The 17,963-nt window shown below is 54.8% G+C and overlaps 4 protein-coding genes across 4 annotated transcripts; 2 read left to right on the top strand and 2 right to left on the bottom strand.

The window, feature by feature from the left end:
• The first annotated feature begins 387 nt into the window (after window positions 1–387).
• HER10_EVM0008397 (uncharacterized protein) lies at window positions 388–5,192 on the top strand. Its single transcript, XM_035477921.1, has 2 exons — window positions 388–2,051; window positions 2,110–5,192. The coding sequence occupies exons 1-2, from the start codon at window positions 1,878–1,880 to the stop codon at window positions 4,309–4,311; spliced, it is 2,376 nt and encodes a 791-aa protein (XP_035329733.1). The 5' UTR covers window positions 388–1,877; the 3' UTR covers window positions 4,312–5,192.
• Window positions 5,193–6,851: 1,659 nt separating this feature from the next.
• On the top strand, window positions 6,852–9,999 carry HER10_EVM0008951 (uncharacterized protein; the record flags this gene model as incomplete). The annotated part of the gene is made up of 5 exons (XM_035478456.1): window positions 6,852–7,893; window positions 8,097–8,696; window positions 8,755–9,006; window positions 9,070–9,598; window positions 9,667–9,999. Exons 1-5 carry the CDS (start codon window positions 7,697–7,699, stop codon window positions 9,997–9,999), a joined length of 1,911 nt encoding a protein of 636 aa, XP_035329788.1. The 5' UTR covers window positions 6,852–7,696.
• A 2,069-nt stretch (window positions 10,000–12,068) lies between these two features.
• HER10_EVM0009441 (uncharacterized protein) lies at window positions 12,069–12,854 on the bottom strand (the record flags this gene model as incomplete). The annotated part of the gene is made up of 1 exon (XM_035478927.1): window positions 12,069–12,854. One exon carries the CDS (start codon window positions 12,852–12,854, stop codon window positions 12,069–12,071), a length of 786 nt encoding a protein of 261 aa, XP_035329860.1.
• A 2,307-nt stretch (window positions 12,855–15,161) lies between these two features.
• On the bottom strand, window positions 15,162–16,978 carry HER10_EVM0000631 (uncharacterized protein; the record flags this gene model as incomplete). The annotated part of the gene is made up of 3 exons (XM_035470404.1): window positions 15,162–15,646; window positions 15,761–15,970; window positions 16,078–16,978. 3 exons carry the CDS (start codon window positions 16,976–16,978, stop codon window positions 15,162–15,164), a joined length of 1,596 nt encoding a protein of 531 aa, XP_035328778.1.
• Window positions 16,979–17,963: the final 985 nt, after the last annotated feature.

Here is a 17,963-nt window from a genome sequence, read left to right as displayed (position 1 = left end):
CTGGCCCCCCCTACCTAGGCTTTTTTGGCCGCCCCGGGTCCCAGGAGACTCCCAGACCACCACCATCACACCCCCCCTTGCCTTTTGCCTTGGACACACCCTTCGAGCGCAAATTGGCCCGCCAGAGCCAAAGGGCAAAAGGGCAAAAGGACTGAGAGGGAAGGGGAGAAAAAAAAGCACGACTGGCCCCCCCCGAAAACCATTAGCGAAATTGGGCCCCTATCACCAGTACCCTCTCCTTCTACCTTTCACCCCCCCGGATTCATTCGTTCATGCTAAGAACGGGCCCCCGGCCATTTCTCGAGTCGACGGCATAGTGGCCGGCTCCTCGCTCCATTTTACCACTTACTCCCGGTCAGTTGAAATCAATTTCCCTTCCATCTGCACTGCATTTCCTACCGCACTTTGCACGCCTGGCCTGTGGACTAGGGGTACCTATCTTATTACGGGAGTACCTCAGATCCCTACACAGAGCCACAGAGCCCAGAGGTTCCTTTCCTTTCCCAAGTTTCCCACCCCTCGTCCCCTCGTCCCCTCGCCCTCTCCCAAATCCTCGTCTTCGCCCATCCCGACGCGGGTCCACGGTGAATCACTCTGCTGGATCGTGTGTGGGTTTCTGCTCTCTATACGGAGTACTGCTGTGAGGTAACCGTACTGCGCAAGGTACCGTACCTTACTGGTGCCTGTCTACCTTACACGGTACCGTACCGAAAGGAGTACATACCTTTACACTCTCACTTTCTCTCACACACTCTCTTTCCTCCCCCGTCCCGTCCATCCACTCGACCCTCGTCACCCATTCATTCTTGCTCTCCCTTTCCACTTCCGCTCGGCTTCTGGCTCCCCTCCTCTCCCAAAGCTCCCTGACCCCTTCCTCTCTCATCTGTTTCTTCGTCCCTCTTTTTTTTAACAACCCATATGCGTCGCAGTTCTCGTCCAGCTTTTGCTATCCAACAGGCAGAGCATCCATCAACTGCCGTCCGGTCCGCGAATGCTGCATTGCATTTACAAGCAACCTGCTATTACTTGAACTGCATCCAAGCACTCACACCACACGCATTGCGCAGACGGGACAGCAAAGACTAAGGTCGACATCCAACAACACCACCACCACGGCCACCCAAACACCTCGTGCGTCGATGCTCATCTCTCCCCTCGTCACCAGCTTCATAATTCAACGCGGTTTCCAAAAGAGACCAAACCAACAAAACCTGGTCGCCCAACCCCCCTTCCACCTTCCAAGGGTCGCTTCCTCATCATCGCAATCTCGACCCACGCACCCGAGAACATCGTCTCCTCTGGATATCCACGTCTGAGGATCCATCCCCGATCGACTGGTTCTAGCTCCATTCCCACCCCCTGGACCCTTCCCTGGCCCTTTTAATAATATCGACCACCTCCTGGCTTCGCCCGTCCCTCGCCGTCTCCTCTTCTTCATCTGGTTTCGCTCTCTTGGTCCATCCCAGCTCAGTCATTCTCGCTTTTTTTCTATTTCCAACATCAACCTGTTCCCCGACCCATTACTCGCGACAACATCCGCACAAAGCATTTCCTTACTACAACTTTCAACACTTCTTCAACCACACACACACACTACCACCACCACCATTACCAACCCTGACTACTACTACTACTATCATCACCACATCACCACCAACAAACACTACCATACTGGAAAAGCTACCGGTCTGAATGCCACAGGTTTCGCAAGCGGCTCTTACACAGAGCTCCTCCTAGTAAGGCACAGCATTGGTACGGTCCAGGCTAATACGCCTGAGAAAGCGGCCTTGGCCAGCTGACCCGCCCCAGAAACACCGTCGTCACGAGGATCTTGACTGGAATCAACGATCACATCCACACAACAAAACTCTCACAAAATGACGGTCGCACACGAACTGGCCCACAGAGGCTCATCATCACACTCTGCCAACAACATGGCTCTCGAAGACCGATTCGAGGTCCTCAAGGAAATCGGTGATGGTAGCTTCGGCAGTGTCGTTCTCGCCCGAGTCCGTAGCGCAGGTGCTAGCGTGGCTCGTCGCGGTACGGTGGTAAGTTCCTGCATATCAATCCCGTTACACCACACCAAGTCACTAAAACATCGTTTAGGTTGCCATCAAGACCATGAAAAAGACATTTGAGTCATTTACGCCATGCTTGGAGCTTCGTGAGGTCGTCTTCTTGAAGACGTTGCCCAACCATGCCCACCTCGTCCCCGCCCTGGACATCTTCCTCGACCCGTACACTAAGAAGCTGCACATCGCCATGGAGTACATGGAGGGTAACCTGTATCAATTGATGAAGGCTCGGGATCACAAATGCCTCGACAACGCCAGCGTCAAGAGCATTCTTTTCCAGATCATGCAGGGCCTCGAGCACATTCACGCACATCACTTCTTCCACCGCGACATCAAGCCCGAGAACATTCTTGTCTCCACCTCATCCCACCAAGATACCGTCACTTCCTTCCGCAGATATTCGGCTCTCGTCACTCCCCCGTCTACGCCTCCCAATTACACCGTCAAGATTGCCGACTTTGGACTTGCACGCGAAACCCACTCAAAGCTTCCCTACACGACCTACGTTTCAACGAGATGGTACCGAGCACCCGAAGTTCTCTTGCGTGCTGGCGAATACTCCGCTCCCGTCGATATCTGGGCTGTCGGCGCCATGGCAGTTGAAATTGCAACACTCAAGCCACTCTTCCCCGGCGGAAACGAGGTTGACCAAGTTTGGAGGGTATGTGAGATCATGGGAAGCCCCGGAAACTGGTACAACAAGTCTGGTGCCCGTGTCGGTGGCGGCGAATGGAAGGATGGCACCAGGTTGGCCGGCAAGCTGGGCTTCTCATTCCCCAAGATGGCTCCTCATGCCATGGATACGATTTTGCAGCAACCTCAGTGGCCCGCTTCGCTGAGCCACTTCGTTACGTGGTGCCTGATGTGGGACCCCAAGACCCGCCCGACCTCAACACAGGCAATTGCTCACGAGTACTTCGTCGATGCCGTTGATCCTCTGAGGCCGAAGTCCTCTGCATCGAGAATCTTGGGCCGCAAGCAGTCCGATCTTGGCCGCGGCAACAATTCTAACTCATCTACCCCTACCTCCACCAAGCCGTCCTGGTTCAGGAAGTCCCTTATTGGCCGCTCCGAAAGCGCCGAAGTTGCCGTTCCTCAATCAATTTCCAAGGAATCAACCCCGAGACCATCCCCCGTTCCCTCGCAGACGACGAACGAAGTCCCCGTTGCAAAGACGCGCCCTGCTCAGTCAAAGCGCACGACATGGACGAACGGCCCATCCAACGTCGCACCTATGCCGATACTTCCCTCGATCCGCCCCATTTCGCCCATTTCCGATGCGGTGACTGCCGAGGCGAGAAACGGTGTGACCTACAACGATTCGTATGCCAACGGTCGCCAGCGCACGGTTCAGATTGATGAGAAGAAGAAGATTGGCAGACAATTGTCGGTCGCCTCAAGCACTAACAACTATGCCGAGATTCACCGCCAGCAGGCCGAGCGAGCCCTCAACGGCAACAGTGGCCTTGCGTCGCCGCCCGGTGGTCACAAGGAAAGCTTCTTCTCGCACCTCCGTAAGCGTGCCCGTCGTTTCTCTGGCAGGCATCAGGCCCCCATGTCACCCAACTCGGACGATGTCGAGGCTCAGGCCGGCTGCGGCCCCTGGAACAGCAACCGGTCCTCGATGGTGATCGATAACAACGCGCCTACTCCCCCGCCGAAGCCTACGGAACTCTACGAGCCTCTTGATAAGGCGTTGAGAGACGTCCAGCAAAATCACGACAACGCTCCCGTCCCACCGGCACACCTCATTACCCCCAGCAGCACTCTGAAGAGACATCACTCTCTGCCGCAGCACCACCCGCGCTCTGTCGACAACCTGATGGGAGCTGCCAAGGGAACCGGACCGATTTCGAGCCGAACCCGTCGTGCCCACGCCCACGGTGTCCAGCACTACGACGCGCCCGATGAAGAGGACGAGCTACTCGATGAGGTTTTGAACTCGACCCACCGAGCCATGAAGCGCCTTGAAAAGGACGGAAAGCCTGGACTGCGGCAGTCTGCCAGCAACATTGGCATTTCGAACCCGTACCCGACTCCCTCTCCTTCGGCCAATGGCAACAACTCCGTGTTGTTCGGCGACAACCACGAAGCCGTCGCACCCAAGCCTTTGGATCTCAAGAAGTCGCATGGCGCTGAAAGTCAATACAAATGGCCTACTCCCCCGTACGAGGAGAGTGAATGGGCTGCATCGGCGTCAGCCAGCATTTGGGCGGCTAGCAATCGGTTTTGAGGCGGGGGGGCTGCCTCTGAAAGAGATCTTCTCACAGAGCTGAGCAGATACCATCGCAAAAGTTCTTTGTGTAATCACTTGCATGGGATGGGTGTTTGGCGTTTGCCGGTGTACCGTTCCCGTCCTCCAGGTTGGAGGCGAGTTCGACTCCGGATCTCGATTTTCTTTTGCCCAAGATGTTTTGGAGCAGGGTGGCATTTCGACTATTCCACGATATCTTCGATACCATAGGGCGGCATCTTCTACGCCATCGCGCAAATTTCTATTTTATTCTGCTTTTTTTTCCTTATCGACTCATCTGTTTCGAAATACCCGACACTATAGACTGGCGGGGCTGCCATCGGCGCCCTATACCAAAGATAACATTTCTTTTGTTTCTGGGACTCACACGGGCGAGGAGCGGCAGTCTCCCAACCGGAAGAAAATGGACACGGTCCAATAGGGACTGGGGACAAGATAAGGGAGGGTCAAACATGGTCACACATTTCTGTACAAGGAAGGACAAGGGCATAATATCTTCTTAGATTCTCTGCGGGCTGGACACGTCAGACGACTTTGAGGAAAGCCAAATCTGGCCAAAGGATGCCCAACGGATAGTTTGTCATATATGGACCGCGGAAAACACAAATGGTATACATATGGGCAACCCTGTCAACGCTACTCAAAGGCTGAGTCTCGCGATTGTTTACTCGATCGCGCGGAAACTATCATTTTTATATTTGGAATTTTTGAGGATGAGGCGGAACAAAAAAAGACATATAGTCAACAGAGGTGGTGGAATGGAAACTGTACGTAGGCGGACGAATTTTTCTTGGAAGTCCTGCCATAACCATACTACATAATATCAAGATGACATCCAAGCGATGTACATCGATTACGAATCACGCTAATAAGATCTTTTGCCGTGTGACATTGTGAGAACGAGGTATGTATGTCTGTACACTATGATGGCTATGTCTATGCGTGTCAGTGTAGGATTGGGAGCATGTGAATGAACGTTGAGCTTCGAATTGACTCTGGGCTGAACCATCGGACGGTTTAGACGCGCGCGCGGGTGTGGCGTTGGTTTGGCGCTTTTTTTTTCCCCGGCCGGTGAGCCGGCCCGGTACGGATGCGCCAAAGGTTGGAAGCAAAGAGGCGAAGCTCCTCCCGTCGGGTCAGGTCAATTCTTTGTCTAGGTACCTAGGTATGGAATGCCGGGGCTGCGAGCTGCGGGCTGTGGCGAGCTGAACGAGAGCAAGACAGGGGGAGGACCGTGTTGGGTCGCACACTGCGCAGTCAGGAACGGAAAGAAGTCCCTTGGGCAAGTGCGTCGGCAGCCGGCGGGATCTGCTGCTGCTACTGCGGCTCCTGGTCTATTTTGCTGCGGCCTGGTTTTGGGGGCTGGAGGATGGAGCTGGTGCTGCGTGCATGAGGGCAATGGAAGTTGGCATAGGAGGTCGAGCAAGGAATGGGTAGAGCGCGCCAGGGCGTTCGAGGCTGTGTTTCGATGGGGCCTCAGTGTACACCATTCAGAACACGGAGGCGACAGTTTTGTGTTTTGCGTTTTCTTATTTTGAGGTGATTTGGGTTCTTATCCGACGCCTCGCCCTGGTGCCATCCGTCTTGGATTTGCAGAAGCGAGGCGGATGAATGGTATGTCTTGTCTCTATACTGTCTTGGGTGGAGAAGGCAAGAATTGGTCTCTTCCCAAATTTTGAACGAGGCCAGTCTTTCTCAAGCTGCTCAGAGTGCTTCCGCATCGGTTCTAGGTGACTGGCAAACATATTCCGAGAGAGGCTTCTCGTGGTAATAGCTGGGCGCTTCTGAACAGTGCGGGTATGGACTAGATCCGGTATAGATCAAGGGCTCTGATGAGGTACAAGAAGCCTCCGTAGAATTGACCATGTCAGGTTACACGAGTCTGTAAGCACCTGGGAAAGACAGTCGAACAATCAGACAGATCTTTCCAGAAGTTGGCTTTGCGGAATGCCCTCGTCCACCAGTCTATCTACCACCTGGTTCTGTGACGGGGCCTAGAAGCGCCTTTGATGGTTAAATTTGCTTTTTCGCGGTCCCTCGGCGCCGTCTCTTCGGCGTTCGTGCCCGAGGTCGAGGTCGGCAGCTCCACTATATAGACTCTCCTCTTGTGCTGCGAGTCTGCGTCTGACAGAGAGGAGTGCATCAAGGGCAGACCAGAAGACAATGAGGTACCTTCAGTCGACATGACGACGTGCGATGTATTGCGAAACCGCCCTTCGTCACCGCATACGTTTTCTCGTGAGAAAGCCGATCAACAGGTGCCTGGAAAGGCCGATCTTTTGGGATGACTGACGAAGCGCACTACGACGACCTCGTCCCAAGGTTGCGTGCCAAGGATGCGTATCGGGAATTTTCTCCCGGCCTCGGGTACCGACTCGGTCCGGGTCACATGATACTGACCGCCTCTCAAGACTGGACCTACCTCAAGGTAAGGATTTGCTTACATCAGCAAAAGCCAAAGCACGGTACTTTCTCCAATTACCTAGTGTCGCCCTTCGCCTCATCGGCGCAGAGCCAGTAGGGAGTGCTGGCGAACCAGCCCAAGGACACGCTTTCAGCCCTTTTTACTGCGCACCGGGCAGCGAAGGACGTTGGTGGGGCAGTGTTTGCCTGCTTCCTTCCTCTCTGTCTCTGTCCTTCGGGCTCGCCCTATCCTTTCCCACCCCCAGCCCCTCGACGTTAGGCTGGTGCTTGAACCTCAGCTACGGAACCTTGTCAACCAGCACTCGACCAGCCAGCGCTGTCTTCTGCTTCATCTCATTCCATCCTTCATCAAAGGAAACCAGGAACTCGATTAGGCAGCAGAATACCCGTCGGGAGGCTTGAGATCTACTCACGCAGGGCCCCCTTTCAGTCTTCTTCAAACGTGGCCCATGTGGACATTTCTCGTATCGACCAAGAATCCAAAACTTTTGTCGCTTCTGCTCCGTCGTCATTACTGGCGGGGTGTCATCCTCTGCTCCTGGAGCTACTGGACCTCGCCAACTCCCGACGCGCTGCACTGGGCTGTCCAGACCCCAGACCTTTGCTGTCACCTCCCTCCCTTTTTCCAACCAGCGCGCACCCGCCCACTTCAGGACTGAACCCCTCCTCCACCATTCCACAACCCCCACGATCATGTTCCTGTAGCCTTGCTTTGCTGTCCTGAAGAGACGACCAACGCCCGACTCTTGTCTTTTTGCGCACGATTCCCGACGACTTTGCCATTGCTCTCGTTGATCGACTTTTCTGCTGGTCCGTCTCGCCCCCCTGCCGTAGGTCGCCAGCGAGGGCTTGTCCCGTTCGCTTCGTTTCTTTTGCTGCCATCGGGACTGCGTCCGCATAGTATGGGTATGAGCGCATATCCCAGCCGGATATTGCCACCATGAGCTTCAACCTCCCTCTCCGCCCGAGCTCCAGCAGCATACGGAACCAGGCGAGCCGAAGCACCTACTTTAACAACTACACGCCCAGTTCCTCTACCGAAGCCATCAACGGTCCCCTCAGGGAACCTGCCAGGGAGCTTTTTGGCACCACCGATCGGCTGATTGTCGGCGTCGATTTCGGAACTACATTCTCAGGGTGAGTCGCATCCATCCCTATGCAGCCTCACTTTACTTTTCGAGCATCTCAAGTGTGACCCTTTGCCTGCCTGAGCCAACGCCAACTGTTGCACTCATTCTTGAACCCCTCACTCCTTTGATGCTCCATGCGCACCTGTCAAAGCATTGACGGTGTTGCCCGAGCCCTGTCCACATGGGATGACATGCTGACACTCACCGTAGCGTCGCTGCTGTTTACACTTCAACGCCAGACGATGTCGAAATCATCAAGACATGGCCGGGCGGCAACGGCATCACCTCCGACAAGGTGCCTACCGAGATCAGCTATGACGTTTCTGCGAATGCTGCCGCTGGCACCGATCCCACAGTGAAATGGGGATTCCAATTCAAGCCCGAGGAGGCACGTCTTCGCTGCATCAAGCTGTTCCTTGATCGCTCGCAAAAGCTACCCTTCTATGTCAGCCCGCTCGATACAGCGGCCCAACTGAAGCGCTACAACAAGAATGTTCTGGACGCTGTGAGCGACTATCTAACACAGGTGTATAAGCACACCATGGACACTCTTACTCGAAGATACGGCGAATCTTTTATGCAGTCCACCAAAGTCGACTTTGTCTTGACCTGCCCCGCCGTGTGGTCCGATGCAGCGAAGAATACGACACTTCAGGCGGCTGAACGAGCTGGCATGGGGCTGAAATCAGAAATCCAGATGATCAGCGAGCCCGAAGCCGCGGCGGTGTACACACTAAAAGCCATCCAGCCCAACCATCTCAACGCTGGTGATAACTTTATTGTGTGTGATGCAGGTGGCGGAACTGTCGAGTAAGTTCAAAGCGTGACCGATAATCGATTCCGGGAGCACGGCTAATGGTTGATCTAGTCTGATCGCGTACAAAATCATATCATTAAAACCGTTAAAGGTAGAAGAGTCCGCTGTTGGTACCGGTGGTCTTTGCGGCAGCGCGTTCCTCAACTACAGGTTTGAAGAGCATGTCCGGAACAAACTGGGCCACAGTCGTTTCGACGAGATGAAGGTCAAGAAGAACAAAACATGGCAAATGGGCCTGAGGTATTTCGAGGAGTTTGTTAAACGCAACTTCAACGAGGACGAGCACCAGGAAGTGAACGTGCCGTAGGTCTATCCCTTGATTCTCAAAGTCGAAACACTGTGAAGGAATCTCCTAACTCGGTACAGATTCCCAGGCTTGCCTGACGACGAAGAGGCTGGTCTGGACTGCGGCTTCATGGTCATGTCGGCTGATGAAATCAAAGAAATATTCGCCCCTGTCGTGAAAGAAGTTTGCGACCTAGTCCAGGGCCAGGTCACTGGCATTCGTTCCAAGGGTGGTGTTGTGTCAGGCATCGTGCTGGTTGGTGGATTCGGGCAGAGCGACTATCTGTACCGAAAGCTCAAGACACACTTCACAAGTGCCGCACCGCCTCCGTACACCGAAAGGCCAACGCATGGCAGCGTCACTGCACTGCAGGAGACGAGCTCGATCGAGGTCATGCAGCCAGTGTACGCCTGGACGGCCGTCGTGCGCGGAGCGGTGCTGCGAGGACTCGAGGGTAACATGGTGATTTCGCGCAAGGCGCGGTACCACTACGGCACATCGTACGCAACCGTGTACGACGAGGAGAAACACTCGGTCAGCGAGCGATACTGGTCGCCGCTGTGGGAACGGTGGATGGTGTCGGACCGGATGCAGTGGCACATTGCAAAGGTGAGTTTGTACCGCTGTCCTTTACTTGGCTTCAGGAGACGAATACTGATGCGATCCTTTTCAAACAGGGAGAAGCAATATCCCCGTTATCACCAATCGCATTCCATTATACCCGAAACTTCAGGCCTGGGCAGTCACTGTTGGTGACGGACGACCTCATTGCGTGCGAGGCAGACGAGCCGCCTGCTGCCTATACCCGTGATCTAATTCATGTATGCACGTTGACGACCGACCTCAATGCTGTGCCGAGGAGCCTATTCACACGATTGACGACAACGCGTGGCGTGGAGTTCGACAACCTTGACTTCACACTCGAAATGATTGTTGACAGCGCCGGTCTAGGATTTGAGCTGAAGGTGGACGGTGTCAGGTACGGACGTGTCGATGCCGAGTTCCATTGAGCAATGGACGAACCATGGAGATGTATCCGTGGACGGCGACGAAAGGACGGAGCGTGAACAGAGGGAACCCAGACAAAAGGCAGAGGCGAGGGTTCTCAAACAGGAATCTTGGGCCATAAAGTGAGTACGGGAGGGCAACCCATTCTTGTGGTCCTCCTCGGTATCTCGTCATATATATACACATAGTTCACGAGGATCCAGTCCCGAGAACACAACTCACTTTTTGTATCCCGCCAAGCAAGACAACACTTTGTGCCACAGGGTTGACGCGTCCAATGCGTGCATGATGAGGCAGGGTGTCTGCCAAGGTGCGGGTGACAAGCGTTCCCGATTGGGGGTTTGGATTTATGACAAAGTTGCGACATTGATACAACTCGGTTCGGGGCGAGGCGATGCTCGAGTGAGGCGTACCACGGTTCGCCCCGCATATTCAGGTGGGAGTTCCAACTCAACGGTTGTCTCGAACACCGAGCACTTTTCACTTTTCTTCTTTGACATGTCGAAGACCTACATTTCCGGCCCATCCATCCGATATAACACGAGAATATGTGACCCTGCCAAGCAAGATCCCTCACTGACTATGTCTGCTTCTCCTACGAATGAACGAAAATGACGGGGACGCCGGCACATCCCTCGTCCCAAAAATAATCGCCGTACGAGCCGAGGTGAGGCTGTGCAACGGTGCGTCTAAGTGGTTCAAAAAAAAAAACACGTCTCCAAGACCTTTCCAATTATCTACCTATGGTACCTTGGGGTTTTTTTTTGCCACGCGACATAGCCCTACTTTCAAAATTGACTGATGGCGAAAACGACGAATGCCTTGGAAATTCCATTTGACGCAAGGCAGGTTGGTTCACGCAGCTCGCTATTGGCTCAACGGGCTGGATTGGGTTAAAATCGTGAGGCGAAGGGCTGGCTGGAGTGGTTGCCTCGTGTCCGCGGCGGTGTTTTTTCGAATATTTGGTATAAGACGGGATGTGGGAGGCCCGCTCACTTGCAGAATTGAGAAAGATTTGGACCTTTCATTCTCTCACCACTCATACAAATCATGGAAATGGGCAGAGTTCTCATTCATTCTGAATCTGAAAGCGACGGCGAGCAATGTAAGCCAATGCAATGCAGATTATGTAACATCTTGTACCTGATTTCGTTCTGGAGTTCGTCCGCTCTGACTGCCGCTGCTCCATGTTGCTGACTGCCTCGGAGTGGGGGAGCGTTCTGTTCCTTCCCTATTCGAAACGAAAAGCATGAAACGAAACCTAAAAGAGCAGCCCCTGCAGTCAAGTTGGGTGAGAAGCAGGAGTGTCCTCGACGATGACCTATCCGTCTTACGGGACGTAGCTGCCTGAAGCAAGAGTGATAAGACACATCTCCTTCTCACGTCCGCTTGACAACTTACCATCGGATAAACTCTTCCTTTGCACAGCTGCAAAAGCATCGTAAGGCCATGCAAGACCAGAAAGAAGCCAATATCAGCAGAAACCATAACAAACAATACTCAAGGGAACAGCCAGCGTCGAGCCACCAGAGGCCCGCGAGACACTAAAAGAGGGGACGATCCTCCCAGGATACCGAAAGACACTGGCCCTACCCGCCTCGGTCTGCCACCCACTTGGGCCGCCATGCTTGTTCACCAGCTCGAGTCGGTGACCAGGTGACCTTAGAGTCTGCCTCACATTCGCAACTGGCCCCCAACCTCGCACATGTCCTCGGACTCGCGTATACAAGACTGAAGAGGTGCCCTCGGGGTAGTATAGCCCCATCTGCGGGTTCCTGCAGTACACAGCCCCCAACAAGATATAAACAACCTTTGTGTAGAGTTCCCGACTAACCCGATCTTAGGAAACCTTACAGATAGATGAGGAAATCAGATGAACGGTCGTAACCGTACCCGTTGGTGGCAGAGGCTAATCGGAAAATCTGCCGTTTTCCCCAGCCCATGATCGACACCGTCGCCTCGGCCCGCTCCGGTATCAAAGCGCCAGCTACCCGCATCTCCGGAATCCCTTGAGCCTTTGTAGTGACGACACTACATCAACAATAAATACCATGACTGTGCTTGGTCGTCATCAGCGGTGCCTCCCCTGGTTCCGCCTTCTTCTTCCATTTCCTGCAGCAACAAGAACCTCTGCCTCTTCTCTGTGCGGCCTCCAACCCGACGGATACACATTCTGAGTACGAGGGCCTTCGCTGGCATTGATGGCTTGTTGAAAGCTCTGAGGAGAGATCACGTTATAACTATTCAAGTGCACGAGAAGGCTGAAGTCGGGTCGTCTTTGTTCGAATCGATATGCATCATGAAGCATATGGTGGGCGATGTGTCTCATCCTCTGGCTCCAGTTCTCGCCAGGATCAGTACAACGTTGACCAACTTTGAAGTCGAAGTCGTCACAAAACCAGCACACGCATGCTGCGGGATAAGCACCTTTTAGGTGAATATCCTCGGTGTGCCTGATCCACGAGTCGACATCATCGAGTCTGAACTGCTCTCGACAACCAGTCCAGGGTTGAAACTCGCAGTAGAGCATGTTGTTGCTGGGCGGAAGAGCAATCTGTTGCTGCATGATGCCCTGGTGAAAGGCGCTCATTGCGGAGTACTGTGATGGAGCTGGCGTATCGGAGTAGGCTTGAGGCATTCTGAACTCGTCGTATGGCATCAGACCACCCGCCGAATGAGTGTAGTGACTCTGGTTGCCATAACTGCTCCCAGATACCTGTGAGGCTGACGAGGAGCTCGCATAGGAAGACACGCTAGGAGTATATCGAGGAGTATTGTTCCAAGAACCGGGCTGGGAGTACCCAGACCACGAAGACGAGTGGTATGGGTCATCAGGCCCCTGACCGTTGGACGGCATATTGCGCAAAGGCTACCGGTACCCAACAAGAAGTGCGGAGCCCCCGCAACACGATTTGGGGAACGACTAGATATTTGGACGACAGAGAAGGGCGAAAGCAAGTCGCAAATGGGAACCCGCAGTTCGTTTCCAGCAAATGCAAGATTCGCGGAGCAAGATCGAGATGTCGAAGTTGAAAAGCGCTAGACAACGCAGAGGGATAGAAAGCTGACATGCGACTTGGGTAGGTGGAGACGGTGTACTGCTAACAGCAGACGCAGAATGAGCGGGCGGTTGGTGGTCGCAGATACTCTGCAGCTCAGTGACCTGCACTTCGATCTTTCGAGGAAAGGCCGTACTACCCAACAACGACGAGAATGTAAACGTGGAAAAGTACAGTGTCCGCGCAAGGATGGACGGATACTTCAGGCGGGGAAGGTAGGTATGTTGAAGCTGTGAGCGGTGGGATGGAAAGAGTTCACCCTCTTTGCTTTATTCGTAACGCATTGGGGACGCGTCAGATATTATACGATCGGAGTGTTCTTACATACACACAGTTGCTCGGGCATGGCACCCTCTCGACGGCACTCCATGCGAACCATGACCGGCGGCGGCACGAGCCCACACACGTCCGAGACGGATAGATACAGCTCTCCACACCAATACCAGTATCAACCCCTCCAACCGGTCCCATTTCGCCCACCGGTGGGTGGGCCAGAAAGAAGCATGTCAGCAAATGTCCCAAGTGGCATTGAGGCAGACATCCTTCCCTCGCGAGGAGATTCGTCCTGAAAGGAGTCTGTTTCCGATGTCGTGTTTCGCCGCGCAGAAGATCGACGATCGTTTCAACGGAAGCGTCGAACCGGAGGTGGTGTCCGATCATATGCGCCTGTGGCAGCTCCAGCTCCGTAGGGCTATCATCATTGAGTGCAATGACCCTTGGGCTTGCAGCGCAATGTCATACGGGGACCGATTTACGTCGATTCCGTCTACAGCTCAACTGTCCGGTCTCTATGTTTCTCTTCTACATGGATACAATGGCGATAGCCACCCACTATGAGTTGTCCACGTGTACACCCGCGGCATTAGAAACGAGAGGGGAGCGGGGGGCGCCTTCGCAGCAGACAAGGTTGCCAGAGCAAGCGAGTGCTGTACAGCGTGCTGCAGTAACACGGCGGAAATGCCGGGAGTAGCCTGCGTTGCGAGCGAGTCTTGTTACCTCAACAGGAGCTCTAGCAAATTATTCAAAAAAGGGGAACATTGACTTTCTTTTGTAGAAACAGCAACGCCGAAGCAGCATTCCTCGAATTGCAAGGAAGCTTTGTTGCGTCAAGAAATGTGCCCCGAATACACTCATTTCCGCGGGACGGCATGGACATGGAGTCAACTTGCCATTGGGGGCTAAATCTCGATAATGCAGTGAGTGCGGCACCACACATGGAAAGCAAGGCGAGGATTTGCCATACAGCACGAGTGCGTCAACTGTCGAACCGTGCTGGAGGAAGGGCGGGGAATCCCCTTGACCCGGAGAGAATCTTGCCCCAATAGCTCGCAGAGCCTCAATCCTTCCACTCTACCCATTCGAACTTTGTATCTCTTCTCCTCGGGAGGATCAAGTTAAGTCCGCAGGTTGATGGGATGAATTCCGTATCCGTAGGAGAGAGAAGGGGGGGGGGGGGAAGAAGGGAAGAGGCAGAGACGGAACCCCGCTCTTCTCACCCACCCCGGCCGACCATGCTGCAGGACGCTCGCCAGACTCTAGAGTGCTGCATGTCTTGGGAAGTAAGTGGACATGGGGTATTGCAGTGAACACGATCTTTCGATTGGCCGACGTCACGACTTTCACGGCGTCGCCGAGTTCAACGTTGAATCCTCTTCGTTCGGTAGTTCTTGATGCAAGCAAGCAAGCTACTGATGGAAAGCTTTCATGACGTCCGTGATGGAACCTACTAACAGAGTGTCGCAGTATGGCTCGGTTGAGCCCTCCCGTCCGCGCCGCGCGGGAAGGAGGATGGGGGAAGGGTTCGTTCGTCTACCCGCTTTGGTTTGTCGTCTGCAGGCTCATCATGTGGACGGGCCGCCGGCGATGGCTGACGAGAGTGGGATAAGCATTGATAAGTGATGCTGCGAAAAGAGGTAATGTGCAAATCTTACTTGCGTCCATGGTTTGATAGGGGTTCTGCGTCATCAAGAACGGTATATCATGGGTAGATATGAGGTACATGTGATATGGCGCCAGGACCACGAGGCGCAAGGCAACCGTCTATGTTCGACGACAGTTGGAAAAATAAGTGAATAGAATGGTAGTTTAAGCACCAGAATTGCGTCTTATTCGGGACTACATAGTACCCTAGCCTTGGCAATGACATTCTGATACTGCATGTGGCCCCCGTTCTCGTCCCCGCGCTTGATGATGCCGGGGAACGTGACGCACGCGATATCGCGCTGCGACAGCGCCTCCTCGTCCTCACCGCCGATATCCTCCATGGTGGCGGCGTCGAACCTCGTCTGCTGATGCGGGATAATGTCGGGCATGTGGACCCGGAAGACGGCCTTTTGCACGGCGAGCTGCCGCGCGAGGTCCGCGGCGCTGCCGACTAGGGCGCGGAGACCGGCGTCGCGGGGGTTGGTAGTCTCTCCCGTGGCTGGCGGGGCCGGGACTGCGTCTGTGACAGCGTCGAGGATGCGGTTTACGCGGGCGATGACGCGGTCCGTTGCTGCCAACGTCTCGGCTTGCATTTTGGAGTCCGCTTCACGCTGGAGGAGGGCGAGTGTTGTGGAGCGCCAATTGTTGATTGCTTCTGGCGAGTCAACTGTTATGTGGTGTTAGTAGCTAGCCGACTTTGTTTCGTTTGCCCTCATGAGCTTCCAGAGATAAGGGGTTCAGGGGTAGGGGAGAAGGAGAAAGGGCAAGAAGCATCACTCACCATAGCCTGAGAGGGTCTGCTCCACGGCCTTGAGCTGCTCGGCCTGCTCCTTGGGGAGGCCGAAGAAGTACGAGTTGAAGATTGTGTCAACGAGCACACGCGAGACGACTGACTGCAGCATGTGAACCTTTGCCGAGGGCTCGAGGTCGGCGTACATGGGTACCAGCTGGCCGAGCTCCTCGAGCACGTCGTCGCTTGCTGCAGCAAAGTCTGACATGTTTGTTAGTCTTCATTGTACTCTCTTATCTTCTCTGAGGTGTATTCCGGAGTTTCGCCCCGGGGTATTCTCGCGGAGAGATATAAGAAGAGAAACGTACCCAACTTTGCCCTCCGAAAATTGACAATAACCCAATTCTGCAACCCGTTACTCAACCTCGCCATGCCATCGCAAAACACCTCATCAGAAGTTTGCCCGCTCGTCCGCGTGCTCGTGCTCACGAACTCCTTGAGCCCGCGCACCTGCACTCGCAGCTCGCCGACCTCGCGCCGCAGGGCGTCGCGGTCGGCGTCCCGGGCCTCGGACTCTTGCCTGAGGAGCCGCAGGTCGGCGTCGGCGCGGAGGAACTGCTGGTTGACGTCGCTGTGCTTCGCCTGCCAGAAGACAGCCGTCTCGCTCTCGTTTTGCGAGAGCTTGTCCAGCTCCTTGGTGAACTCGCGTTCCATGATTTCGAGCTCGCGCTCCAGGTGCGCTATGCGCGCGTCCTTGTCTTTGATTTGAGCCGAGGAGGAGGTGCCCCCGTGGCCGTGGCTGGTGGTGCCTGCAGTGCCAGCAGCGTTGCTGTTGTTGCTGCTGTTGCCCCCGCCAGAGGCTTCCTTGTGTCTTGACTCCTTGTCCTTGGCATCTTTGCTGCTGCTCGAAGCCGTGGCCGCTGTGACACCGTCCTCGGGGTTCGGACTCGCGGAGGAGGAGTTCGCGGGGCCGTGGTGGGCGCGGGGAGGCGGAGCGATGATGTTCGCGGTGCTGGTGCGCGGGTTCGAGGTGTGCAGGACGTGGTGGGCGTTTGACGACCCGCCTCCGCCGTGCTGGGACGACGAGGACGGCGGCTTGGCCGAGGACGAGGAGGGCCCGCCGGCAGCGTTACTATTCGAGGCACTGCTGCTTCCGCCACCGCTGCTGTGTTCCTTGTTGTTGCTACTGCTGCTGCCGCCTGGGATGAAGGAGCGGCGCTTCTCCGCCGGTGTCGTGGACATCCGGCCGAGCTTTTTATCTTTCGTCATGGGGACGGCGGGGGAGGAGCATGCGATTGGCTTGGTACTGCATGATGGGGAGGTAAGACGATGAGTTTTGGGGCGTGGCGGGCTTTCGCTTATTCTTCTAACCCGCTCGCGATGAAGGGGAGATCTGACGGGCCCTTTCGAATTCTTTTGGCCTGGCCCTCCTTCTCCTCCCCTTGATTTTTCAGCCAACGCTGACCTTTCCCCTCGTTGATGACAGGTCTTGAGTGTGCGTACGCAGCTTCGGAAGGGGGGTGGACTGGCGGGAGAAGTACGGAGTGGCGTTCGCTGGCTGCCTGGTTCTTGGCCTCTAGACGAGGAGCAGACACACGAGCGCAAAGCGTAGCTTCCGGAGAGCTTTTTGATCGGATGTCGTCAAATAGAGGTACGTTGGGGCAAGGCAAGGCAAGACGAGGCAATTAAGGTAGCCTTCCCGTGGAAGCTGGGTTGGGGACGTCGTCGCAAGTCGGTCCTTCTAGGATGTTAGGTCGACATTGGGGGCCGGCGAGGGCCCCTCCTGTCATTGGGGAAGGGGGGTTCCATAGTTCCCCGCCGGAGCGGTATTTTTAGCGGCCCGGCGCTTGTGGCCGCTCGGGGCTGAACCGTGGGGGCTGTGCGGTGCGGTGCGGTCGGCTGCCAGGGAGCCCTGGGGTTTGATGTGCGCGTTTATACAGGAACAAAGGCTTTGTACTGAAGGGTTAAGTTATGTGAATATTAGGGTCACATTCCTATATACTTTACGAGTTGTTTACAACATGTAACTCTCTCCTATCTGCCTGTGCTGCCAAGTTTCCGTGGTCAATGGTCTTCGGCGATGGATCACTTGCTCCTCGCGATACCTTTCACATCGTTGTCTTGAGACTGTCACAAACACCCGCAAGTATCAGGGCTCTGGTATGCTCTGATTAGGGACATATAAAGCTCCCCAGGGACCGTTGAGGCTCGGAGGCTGACAAGTCGTGTAATAGACCTAAGCTGCTGGATAAGA

Source organism: Colletotrichum scovillei (assembly GCF_011075155.1).
Source record: "Colletotrichum scovillei strain TJNH1 chromosome Unknown Contig00009, whole genome shotgun sequence".
Classification (NCBI taxonomy): Eukaryota; Fungi; Ascomycota; class Sordariomycetes; order Glomerellales; family Glomerellaceae; genus Colletotrichum; species Colletotrichum scovillei.
The sequence above is the reverse complement of the archived record's forward strand: the minus strand, read 5'-3'. Positions and strand labels throughout refer to the sequence as shown.

Excerpts from the sequence above, each read along its gene's own strand:
- HER10_EVM0008397 (XM_035477921.1), top strand. The coding sequence starts at position 1,878 with ATGACGGTCGCACACGAACTGGCCCACAGAGGCTCATCATCACACTCT. Across the intron at positions 2,052-2,109 it reads TGGCTCGTCGCGGTACGGTG|GTTGCCATCAAGACCATGAA; the intron begins GTAAGTTCCTGC and ends AACATCGTTTAG.